Genomic DNA, 11217 nt, shown 5'->3' with positions numbered 1-11217 from the left:
ATGGAAGACGCATTCAAGAGCAAGTAGCTGATGACTGAGGTAAATTTAGCCACATAAAGATCCTTAAATGACTATTATGTATCTATTATTTAAGCATGCATAAACTCTTAGACTCTATAAATTATTTTGGAGATTATTCACAGATTTACAGAACATCGATTTCATCCCAAATTCATCTAAAGCTCCTGTCAAACCCCTCCCTCCCTTAAATCCAAAAGGATTAATATTCAACTTACAACCGGTGGTGTCAGCTCCCCTCTGCAGGGAAACTCAGATCGATTGGTGACGTTGGATTAACGCAGCACAGGAGGAAATGACTACCTCTCCCCACCTGAACTAAAGACATAAAAGTTCACTATACAGCAGCACCACCACCACGACCATCACCACCACCCCAGACCGCCTCCATCATCCTCCTCACAGTTGCCCTGAAAGTGTGAGCTGATGTTCGGCGGGTGGAGCTGGATGCTGGACCCCCACCACCACCACCACCACCGCCACCTCGGTGCTCCTTCTTCTTCTCTCTCCTCCTCCTCCCACCTCCTCCTCCTCCTCCTCCATGCCACCTCTCCTCTCTCCTCTGCACAGGCCATTAGGAAGCGGGGCAAAAGATAAATTGCTCTCTGTCAATACATTACACCTCTCCTAATGGGTGCACGCGGGCTCCAAAAACATTTTCCAAACTCCTGACATGCAGTTGCGTCGTCTTAAATATTGCAGTTGTGTGTCAGGGTGGAAACGAGTCACCAGTGTGGATTTAAATTCTTGCATTTTACTTTTTTTTAAAATTTCCAAACTCATAATTTTTGGAGGCATCAGATGATTAGAAACATGTAGGGTTGTCATTATCGGAAATAAAAGTGAGATAATACATTCACTCGTCCTATTGTTTAATTTTTCCCTGAATGGGTTTTTAGTCGGGAGCTCTCTGACCCCGTGTTGTAGCAGCTGAATAGAGCGGGGCCCCCTTCCTTAAAAAGAGAGGGGTTATAGGGCCCATCTGACCACGTGCTGTTTAAACACACGCCAAACAAAGTAAACACGTGAAAACGGTGCATTCATTTGGATGTGTGTTTGAAAAAAAAAAACAATTTCAGCATTTAACCCCCCCACCCTCACCCCCACTTAATTTTTGCAGCGGAGAGATCAAATTGTGGGGAGCAGGAGGGCATGAGAGAGAGAGAGAGAGAGAGAGAGAGAGAGAGAGGGAGGGAGAAAACTGAGGGAGGGGTTGATGGTGGTGGTGGTGGTGGGGGTCTTATAGGGTGGAGGGGAAAAAAAAAAAAAAAAGAATGTAGCTTTAAGGGAAATGTGCAGCCGGGTGTGAAATTACAGCCTATAGTGCTACATATTGTACCAGAAGCTCACTCCAAAAACAGTAACAAAAAGAGAAATCATCCCCTAACCTGACCAGGAGGCAGACCGCGAGATGTGGCCCGTCTGCCCCTAAGAGATGCCCCCCACCACAACAACAACCCCACCCACACACACAGACACACACAACCCCACCAAACACACCCCATCCTAATTATAAATAAATACAAAAAAAAAAATGGACAAATGTGTGGCGAGAGCATGCAGGAAAAAAAACAAGGAAAATTAGCAAATCACCTGAAATTATTATCATTATACTTATTATTGTCACTTCAGGTTTACAGAAATATTAAATGGCTTATTGAGGGAAATGTCGAGACAAATCCAATAATTTTTATGCATTATTTATTGTATTTTTTTATGCACTTATCATTTACCATTGCCTTTATTGCTCACCCCTGTTTTAAGACTTTGTAACTTTATTATGAAAACTTTTTTTTAAGATAAGTTATTTATTGACAGAAATATTTATTCTCTAATTAATGTATTACAGATTTTAGATTTTTAAAAACAGAATCCAGAACTTGACTCTCATGTGACTCCTGACCACTGTTCAGTTTAATTTCAAATGTCTTCATACTGCAGGTGGAGGCCATCAGCTGTTTGATCCTCTGCAACACCTGACACGGATCTACAGCTCATAGATAATTGTTCCAGGGGAATATTTCCACTTCTCAGTTTGATCACAGGCGCTCAAGTGCACCCCAAGTTTTACTTCTTTTTTTTTTCGGGACTTTGACAGCACCTTTACATTTGAGAAACTATACAGCGCCATCTACAGAAGCTCAGCGGCACTGCTGCGCACAGATCATCACTTTCACCCCCCAACCTCCAACCAGACACCACTGCTCCCAGACTGGGACCACTGCGAATCATCGCACCATCAGCTGAATGTAAAAAAAAAGGTCAATACATCTGCATATTATACATATAAGCCACTGGTTTAACATTTAGTCCTTTAAATTAAATGAGGAAATAAAGGTATAAACAAATGATTTTAGGCCTACTTGGGTTCCAGAGCGGATATAAAGGCAGATGAGGGCAAAAATGAAATAAAAGACAGAATGTAAAGAATGATCGAGCTGAATCCGGGTTGTGCGAGCTGACCACACACAGATATCCGGTATATTCCCAGAGACAGCCTGTTAGTCCGTGTACTAAAAGTAAAAAAAGAGAGAGAGATCAGAAAGGAACACAAATTTAAAAAATAATCTCTATTTCATTGATTCAAAAACTTCCAGTAAGCGAGTATATAATTCACAGCAGTTAACTCTGATATTTGCAACTCCGAATCCATTCCTTATTTATCTCCCTCCCCTTCCTGCCGGTGTGTCAGACCCAGAGACCTCCTCATTTGGACCCCCGTTTTTTTTTTTTTTTTTTTTTTTTTTTTTTAGCGTTGGCGAATCACAAAGTGTTGGCATCTATTGCCTTTGTCTGACAAGTCATCCATATAAGCAAAAAAGGAGGGGGGGGGTCTGCAGAGGGGAGGAGAGGTGGGGTAGAGTGGGAGAGAGAGGGGGGGGGGGGGGTGGAGAGGAGAGGAGAGGAGGGGAGGGTTGCAGCTTTTAGAACCACAGACACACAGAGAGAGGCTTCATTCCTAGCCCCAAAGATCCAGCCTAACGCATCCAGCGCGAAAAAGAGAGAGAAGCACCCCCCCTTTTTTTCCTCGATGTGTTGTGTGTGTATGAGCGTTTTCCTCCTCCTCCGCCGCCGCTGCTGCCGCCGCTGCCTTTTTGACGCGTGAATCAAGGCCACCACCAGGACTGAGGAGATACCGGGCCCCCCTCCCAACACCACCACCGCCGCCACCACCGCCACCACCGCCACACCGCCCTCTGGCACGCTGGACCTGAACGTTACATTTCGTTAAAAAAAACAAAAACAAAAACAAAAACAAAACAAAAAACAAGAAAAAGAAAGAAAAGAAAAGAGAGAAACGCGGTCTGGTCTTTTGCTGGCTCGCTGTGAGAATTTACCTCTGTTTCACCCACGGGGCTTTGAAAACATACCGATAAACTGAACACAGGTCGAATTACTGAAACGAGCCTTTCGGTCATGCTGCGCACCTGCCAGACCTCCGCTCCAGGACCGGACTGCTGAAGGAAAAGCAAGGCAACTTTTGGAGGTTGTTGGGGGGGCGGGGGGGAGGGAAGGAGGGAGAGAAGTTGCCATCAGATCGTTTGTTGAAGAAGCCGAGAAGGAGGGGGGTGGAAGGGACCAAAAAAAAAAAACAAACAAACAACTTGAGTCCCTCCATCGAGTAGAATCACCTTTTTTTTTCTTCACATTTTCATCCTTGACAGGAAGGCGAAACGGCGACTTCAGTTGATTATCTCTCTTTCCTTTGCTATCCAATGGATATTCACTGCAAAGCAGACCCCTTCACAGCGATGCACCGTAAGTAGCACAACCTGAGTTTGTCTGCCCACTGCAGCTCTTTACCATGTATGCGGATAAAAATAACCGTGGAGAAATAGATCATTTCTGCATAGAACGAAGGCCTGCAGCAGAGAGCTTGGCGATTTTTTTTCTTCATCTTTGCGCATGCAAAAAATAAAAAAAAAATAAAAAAGACAAGTTACGAGCTAATAAACTGGTATACGAGCAAACAGAGCCAAACGTGGAGACACAGTGCTGCTGGTGGACTGATATTCTCCTCATTTATTTCACACCTCTTCTTACAGTGTGCAAATTGAAACCAAAATAGCGCGTATAAATTCTTAACTATTATTTTAAAAAAAAAAAACACCACATTATTTCTGTAAACGGAGCAGTGGTGTGCAGGGATTAAAGTTGTCATAGTAAACAAAGAACATGCTTTGGCAGGTACTCGGTAATTTACACGTGTATCACCCTGCAGCTTCCCGCGCAGTGTGTGTGTGTGTTTGTGTGTGTGTGTGTGTGTAGTATATGTGTGTGTGTTTAGGGCCTAATAAGTGCAGGACACATTAGTTACACATCTATTATTCAAATTATCCAAATAACAGCAAGCACCATAAATCCGACTTAAGCCCATATGTAGTGCGGTTTACTTGTAATTCGGCGAACGTGCGTGAATAATTGATGACCTCTTCGTTTACTAAATAATATGTAATATGAGTAATCAAAGCTCGTTCAATTATTTAGAATTACCGTGCAGGGAAAATGAAGGAAGCTGCAACTTAATACCAAACACAAGCCGTGGAGCTGCTGAGAAAATATGAAGTCTGTGTTTTGACTCAGAGAAACTTTTAAGTGCTGGAGACTGGATTAAATTCATAATTAAAATATATATATATACATATATATATTTAGACATTAAATAGCAGCTATGACACAGGCTCATTGGTCAGGCTGGATTTAATGTGCTCATTGTATAAGCTGCATAATAACATGAAAATATCTAAATATACATGCAGCATAATTAGGTGTCCAGCAGTTCAAGGTAACCTTGTGTTTTGGTTTAATTTATTATTAGAAGAATGTTGTTGTAATTTATCTTAATTTGAAAGGTTAAAGTTGAAGATAAATGACCTTGTTTTGAACACAAAGGGAGGAAATAAATACAGACTAACAAGCATTTACAAAAACGTATAAATGATCATATAAATAAGGCAACTTTTTAGCTGCAGTGTCTGTTTTTGATTCATAAAAAATGAAATATAAATATTTAAAAATATGTTGTTTTGCAGTGTTGTGATAATCTCTAGTCTGTCTTTTCTTAAATCACAAGAAATCATTTTTTAATCATTAATTATTTGGAGTGTTGACTACTGACTGACTAAATATTCTAACTTGGTCATTGTGATGTATGTGTGAAACGTTGAAAACACAGAGAAGTGACAGTGAGGCGCTTCAGTGACGCCAGTAAACAACCGTCTAATCACATCAAATTAGAAAAATTAAAAAATAGTTATTTTAAAAATTTTAAAAACACATTCTTTTCAATTTGATTTTTTATGTAGGGAATTTCATGCATCTTAATTGCTTCTCTGTAAAAAAAAAAAAAAAAAACACTTAATTCCACCTGCTCTATAGAAACTATTAGGGGAAGCTGACCTGCAGTTATGTTACAAGGTATTATATTTTCCGTGGATTTTTGTCTCCACCTTTTAAAGCTGTGTCTTCCTCTCCCTTTACGACTTTATGTAATGTTACGGTTGTGTGTGTGCTGCTGTTGTATCCCACGTAGGGCACGGAGGTGTGAACCAGCTCGGCGGGGTGTTTGTGAACGGCAGACCCCTCCCGGACGTGGTGAGGCAGCGGATAGTGGAGTTGGCCCATCAGGGCGTCCGGCCCTGCGACATCTCCAGACAGCTGCGGGTCAGCCACGGCTGCGTCAGCAAGATCCTGGGCAGGTAGGTGAAAAACTACAACCCCCCCTGCACAGTGGAGCCAGGTACAGACCCTGCTGGGTGTGTAGGAGGTGGCCAAAAAAAAAAAAAAAAAGGCAATGTATAGTAGTGGAGGAGGAGAGGACTGAAGCTCCCAAACTCAGCTCTTAATTTTTCAATAGATTTATTATTTTTGAAGATTACTAGAGTTAAGTCGGATTTCTTGTGGATATTGTGAAAGTATTGAAAAGATGGAGTAGTCATTTTACAGAATTACATTATTAATGCATGTACTAACGCATTTTTGTTGTTGCATTTTAATTACTTTTACGCAAATTTGTGCTTGTTTTGAGATATAATTAATGTTTGAGGACGCCAGTCATACTCATAAAACCCTCAAGTCTGATGGGGTTTTTTTAAAGAAAAGTTTGACTTTTGGCCCCTCACTGGTGGGAAAAAAAAAGTTTTAAGAAACAGTAAACCTCTAAAGTGTAATCCATGGATGCATCAAGTTATTAAATATTATTAAATGCCTATTTTAAGGGAGCTGTCGGCAGATTTATGTCTTAAATATTGCAAACAATATTATTTTTGCAGATACTACGAGACTGGCAGCATCAAACCAGGGGTGATTGGCGGGTCTAAACCTAAAGTGGCCACGCCAAAGGTCGTGGAAAAAATCGCAGACTACAAGAGACAAAATCCAACCATGTTCGCCTGGGAGATCAGAGACAGACTGCTGGCAGAGGGCATCTGCGACAACGACACTGTTCCCAGCGTCTCATCCATTAACAGGTAGGAAACAAAAATCTGAATATAACCTAAAAATAGATACAAAAGTGGATGATCTGATTTTTTTCCCATTTGTAAATTTAGTTGATTTAAACAACAGACTACACAGGATGTAATCACTTTAATGAAGAGCACCCGGACAGAGCGTAAATTGAAAATCATTTATCACAGCATATCTGTGCTGTGAGCGCACCACCCACAGTAGAATATTGTTTGACCAACTTTGTGCTGCCCGGCACGCCGAGGCTGCCTGCGGTCTCAGAGGTGCAATTCAATCTTTCAGACCAAACTCCCTCAACAATCAGCAGTACATCCAGGACTGAGTGAATCTGTCGAGATGAAAACCGATCAATATTCGGTGACCAGATCCCGTGGCGCTATAAAGCAGGCCAATTTTCTTTAGCACATCTAATGTGGCTGGAGCTGCTGCACAGAAAAGAGAGCAACGCTGGCTTTTTCTGCAAGATTTTATATTGAAGAAATGGATAACTGGAGGGTAAATATGTTGGTTGCAATTTGTAAAAGATATTGCAAAACGTAAAAATAAGGTCGTTCATTTTAAAAATGAAACAAAAATCTTTTATCGTGAGGCTTTATTACTTTCTGATTATAAATGAAGCTGTTGATTTAAATCCTTGCATTAAAATTCGACGTGTTAACTTGCTGTAATTAATACTGATGTAACATCATAATGATGCATTATATGTGTAGTATCAATTTTGCCAAGATTATGGCATTAAAACGCTCATATAGAGCGTTTATATGACAATTATCAGGTAAAATATTCGAATCTAACATTCTAAGTTTCACTATTTATGCTGCAAATCCTCAGTTTTCTCAAAGAAAAGTCATACACAGTGCTATGTTTTGAGAGTGGCAGCTACATGAGGACCTAGGACACCCCAACCCCACCACCACCACCATCTTACCCCTCCTCACCCCATCTCCCCCAACCCCCCCACCAGAGATCCCTGGTGATGAACTTTGGTTAAGAGGCACTGTTCCATAGAGCCAGCATCAGCATTACATTTTAATGAGCTGATGGGAGAGCATGGACAGCTCCACACAAGACATCTTTTAAATAGAGAAAAGGCTGAAGAAAATTCATTTCATGCTTCGTGGCTGCTTAAAAAGCCCCATTTAAGGAGGTTCAGACACATGTATGTGATAAATTCAAAATGTACATTAATATCATTAAAAGAGCCCTATAAAGTTTTTTCAATTCCAATTAAAGCTTTCTATTTTGGACCGGAGGGGGAAGAGCCTTATGTGTCTTTGTTTATGTGGGAAATTAAATTGTGAACACAAAGAGCTGTAATTCTATCAGCCAAATATGAGAGCTACTTTGAATTTCTATTATGGCTTAATGCTGAATATCTCTTTTTTTTCCTTTTTTTAAGCAGAAGAAATGTAAGATTTCAATGTGTTGCTCTGTGGTCTATAGTGTCCCACACACACACACACACACACACACACCCACACACACACACACACACAGACAGACACACACACACACTCAGTGGAGCATACATACACACAAACGAGATGACACAAGCATTTGTTTTGATTTAGCTGGAGCTAAATATTTCAATACATGTTTGAATTCCTAAAGGAGCAGTCCGCAAAAAAAAAAAAAAAATCAATGATTACAATAGCAGAATTTGCTCCAGATTATCTGATGCTACTTCAAGTTGTTTTAAAGAAAAGGAAAAAGAGAGTTTGTCCTAAAATAAATGACACATGATGTTTAAGCGGGGCTTTCCCGGTTAAGACAATTCAGGAAAAAAAAAAAAAAAACACTAAAGACTGCAGCCAAAGTCTTTTCCAGTTGGATGGTTCTGACTGGGGCCAGTCGTGGGTTTCTGTGGCAGACAGTCTGACCTCAGGACTGTTGACAAAAGAGGATGCTCTATTTAAACACCTTTCCCCTGCATGCATTATTAAATGCTACAGAGATAGTGTTGTACTACACGTCAGGGCCACCACAACCAACAAGTAACGCTACCCTGCTGCTAGACATAAAATAAGAGAAGGGGGGGGGGTCCTCAATGGTGCTCGATATTATTGATTCAGAAGTAAAGCAATTTTAATATTTCTTCAGGGGATTTTCAGCAACAGCCGGGCCATTAATTCATTCTTCCAAATTGCTTATTCAATATCAAGAACATGGATACCAAATAAAGTCTTTGAATTTATGTAGCGCACACAAGTCAAGGGGTCGAATAACTGTTATGGGGGAGAAGTGAAAAAAATTAAAACATCAATATGCGCTCTCTGGAAAAGCTTGTTGTTAGGTAGCTTTGCCTCCAAGGGGAGTTCTCTCTTTTTTTTTGTTTGTGACAGTGTTGGATTTATTCCTCTGAAGCCTTCTGGCACCACCAGTAACATCAATATCTAAATCATCTCACGTGTTTCTGGTTGATGCGGAGGACGGAAATAATAGGAGAGTAGTCTTTTTGGTTTAAAATAATAATCTGGGCGCTGCATATTGTGTGGATTTATCTGAGCGAGTAAATTCTTTCTTTGAATTGAAATAAAAAATTGCAAAAAATAAGAATAAATGAGCAAAATCTGAATTATGCAAAGAAATCAACCTTAAAAGGCTCTTTAGACGTCTATCCTTGTACTCTAAAATAGCTCCCGTAGCATACATGATGAATAGTTTTAAAGTTTACAAATTATTGTGACAGCTCCCTTTCTCCCCAAGTGCCATTCAGATTAAAGGAATCTAATGCTGGCGTAAGCTTGTGCAAAGCAATAAGGAACTATTGCTTTCCTGTCACATATAATTTATAGCTTTCTATTTGCATCTGTTTGCCCGTGTGACTAATCCCCAACTTTTTCTCCCCAAGCCCCGATCAATACAACCTCATCCGCACTGGCACACGGGGGCCCTGCTGGTTCTACAGAGACGTTTGATCTGGGGGAAGGAAAGGGCTACTATAGGGGCTGCGATCGGCCCCTGTGGAAACCCCCCTCGACAGTGGGGGAGAGAGAGTTGGGGTGGGTGAGGGAGTAGAGAGCTGATTAGTGTGGGCCAGGTAGAGTCAGTGAAGCTGATCATTGAGGTGAATTGATGTGATTTCATGCTTTGTTTGCAAGATCACTCAGACCAAAAGTGCAATGAAGACTTTTCTCCAGACCTCACCTTTAAGGTAGAACCAACTGACCAGATCCCTTCTCGCGTATGAGCTGCGTTTGATATCTTAATCACATAGTATCGCCATAGTACCTGCTGTGACATAACAGTACGCTCAAATTAGGGGCAGTCTGGACATCTCCAGGAAGAGAAGTCGGTCATAGAAAAGCAATAGTGACACCATGTCCTCTGTTCCCCAGGATCATCCGAACAAAAGTCCAACAGCCTTTCCATCCATCACCGGATGGGACGTCCCTGTCAACACCAGGACATACTATAGGTAATACTGCAGCAATGTTGTACAGACTCGCAGGACATACAGTACATACGAGCATGTATTCATTCTAAAATGCAAGCCGGTTGTTCATTATTTTGTTTCTTTTTCCCCCTAAGTACCAAGCACAGCCTCTCCGCCTGTAACCAGCGCCTCCAATGACCCCGCAGGATCCTACTCCATCAATGGGATTCTGGGTATTCCACGATCCAATGGTGAAAAGAGAAAAAGAGATGAAGGTAAGAAAGTTTCTTGTCATGAGGAAAAAAAAGACGAAGAGATATCTTGAGTTTAGGATTAGCATGCAGAAAATATCTAAAATCCTTAAAAAAAAAAAAAGAAGCTTTATGCTATAAAACCCACTTTGCTGAGCTTGCAATTACGGCATTAAAACCTGCTTCAGTTCCAGTAGATGACCCTTATAAAACACCTAAGTCTGAACTCTGTTACACCGCTGTGTCAATCTGCCAAGGAGTCTTTTGATTTGAAGACACGACCTCCGCTGTTGTCTCCTGCAATTAATCTTTATGGAAGTGATTAAAGGGCTTTAGATAATTACATGTCAAGATGATGTAGCCAACCACCCAGGTCAGTCAAGAAAGCCACTATAGCTCTGTGGAGGGGCTTTTTTTTCCCTTTCAACAAAAGTGGCTCCACTTCTTCTGCTGCCGAAGTAGTAGGTTAGTGGATATAAGGGGGCCTGAGGCGATATAGATTATTGGTTCTGTAAGCAATAGGCTTCCTTAATGTCACTACATAAGTAGCTGATGAGAATAGCTAAACAGATGCACCCACGTTACGAGGCGTGGATGGGTATGGAGGGATGATGTGGCTGCTGAAAAGGGGCAGTTATCTCAAACAGGGTGGGGAATGAGTGCCTTATTTCTGCAGTGCTCTGGAATGAGAGCTAATCAGAGCACGGCAGCAGTTTACATAGCGTTCTCTTTGTTCTGGCGTTTGTTGAGAAGCACGGGGGTTTGCGGGATATTGAGTGGAATTGATGTTTTATGTGCGTGTGGGGAGGGAGGGATGACTAATGGCCTGTCAGAGGTAGATTTCCTGGCAAAGATATAAAAACCAGCATGACGTGGACATGGCAAATGACATAATCAAGTCTTTCCCTGTAAGAGATGCAATCGCGGAGGCATAATGCAAACGTCTGGTATTTTCAAGGGTTCATTTTCAGTCGTTCGAGGACCTCTCATATTAGCCAGGGTGTAATGTCTAGTCACTGAATGATAGAATGCACACATTTCTATGCAGATTACTACTGAAGGGCAAAGAGGTATTAAAGGGCATGGAGAGGACTAAGGTATGTG

At 41.4% G+C, this 11217-nt stretch overlaps 1 protein-coding gene and 1 long non-coding RNA gene across 2 annotated transcripts in view; one reads left to right on the top strand and one right to left on the bottom strand.

Annotated features, from left to right (window-relative positions):
• Window positions 1–1758: 1758 nt before the first annotated feature.
• Window positions 1759–11217, bottom strand: part of LOC108899066 (uncharacterized) — a 46080-nt gene continuing 36621 nt past the window's right edge. The window contains exon 5 of the long non-coding RNA XR_007809228.1: window positions 1759–2531. This is a non-coding gene — a long non-coding RNA (uncharacterized LOC108899066). The remainder of the gene's footprint in view (window positions 2532–11217) is intronic.
• The window catches only part of pax2b (paired box 2b), a 30807-nt gene continuing 23295 nt past the window's right edge, over window positions 3706–11217 (top strand). Inside the window, exons 1-6 of the mRNA XM_051066410.1 lie at window positions 3706–3777; window positions 4088–4090; window positions 5552–5717; window positions 6291–6488; window positions 9825–9904; window positions 10018–10137. Coding sequence (XP_050922367.1) covers window positions 3735–3777; window positions 4088–4090; window positions 5552–5717; window positions 6291–6488; window positions 9825–9904; window positions 10018–10137 — 610 coding nt within the window. The 5' untranslated portion in view covers window positions 3706–3734. The remainder of the gene's footprint in view (window positions 3778–4087; window positions 4091–5551; window positions 5718–6290; window positions 6489–9824; window positions 9905–10017; window positions 10138–11217) is intronic.

This window comes from Lates calcarifer, linkage group LG23 (assembly GCF_001640805.2).
Source record: "Lates calcarifer isolate ASB-BC8 linkage group LG23, TLL_Latcal_v3, whole genome shotgun sequence".
Taxonomy (NCBI): Eukaryota; Metazoa; Chordata; class Actinopteri; family Centropomidae; genus Lates; species Lates calcarifer.
Note: the sequence above shows the minus strand (reverse complement) of the source record. Positions and strands in the feature narration are given on the sequence as shown.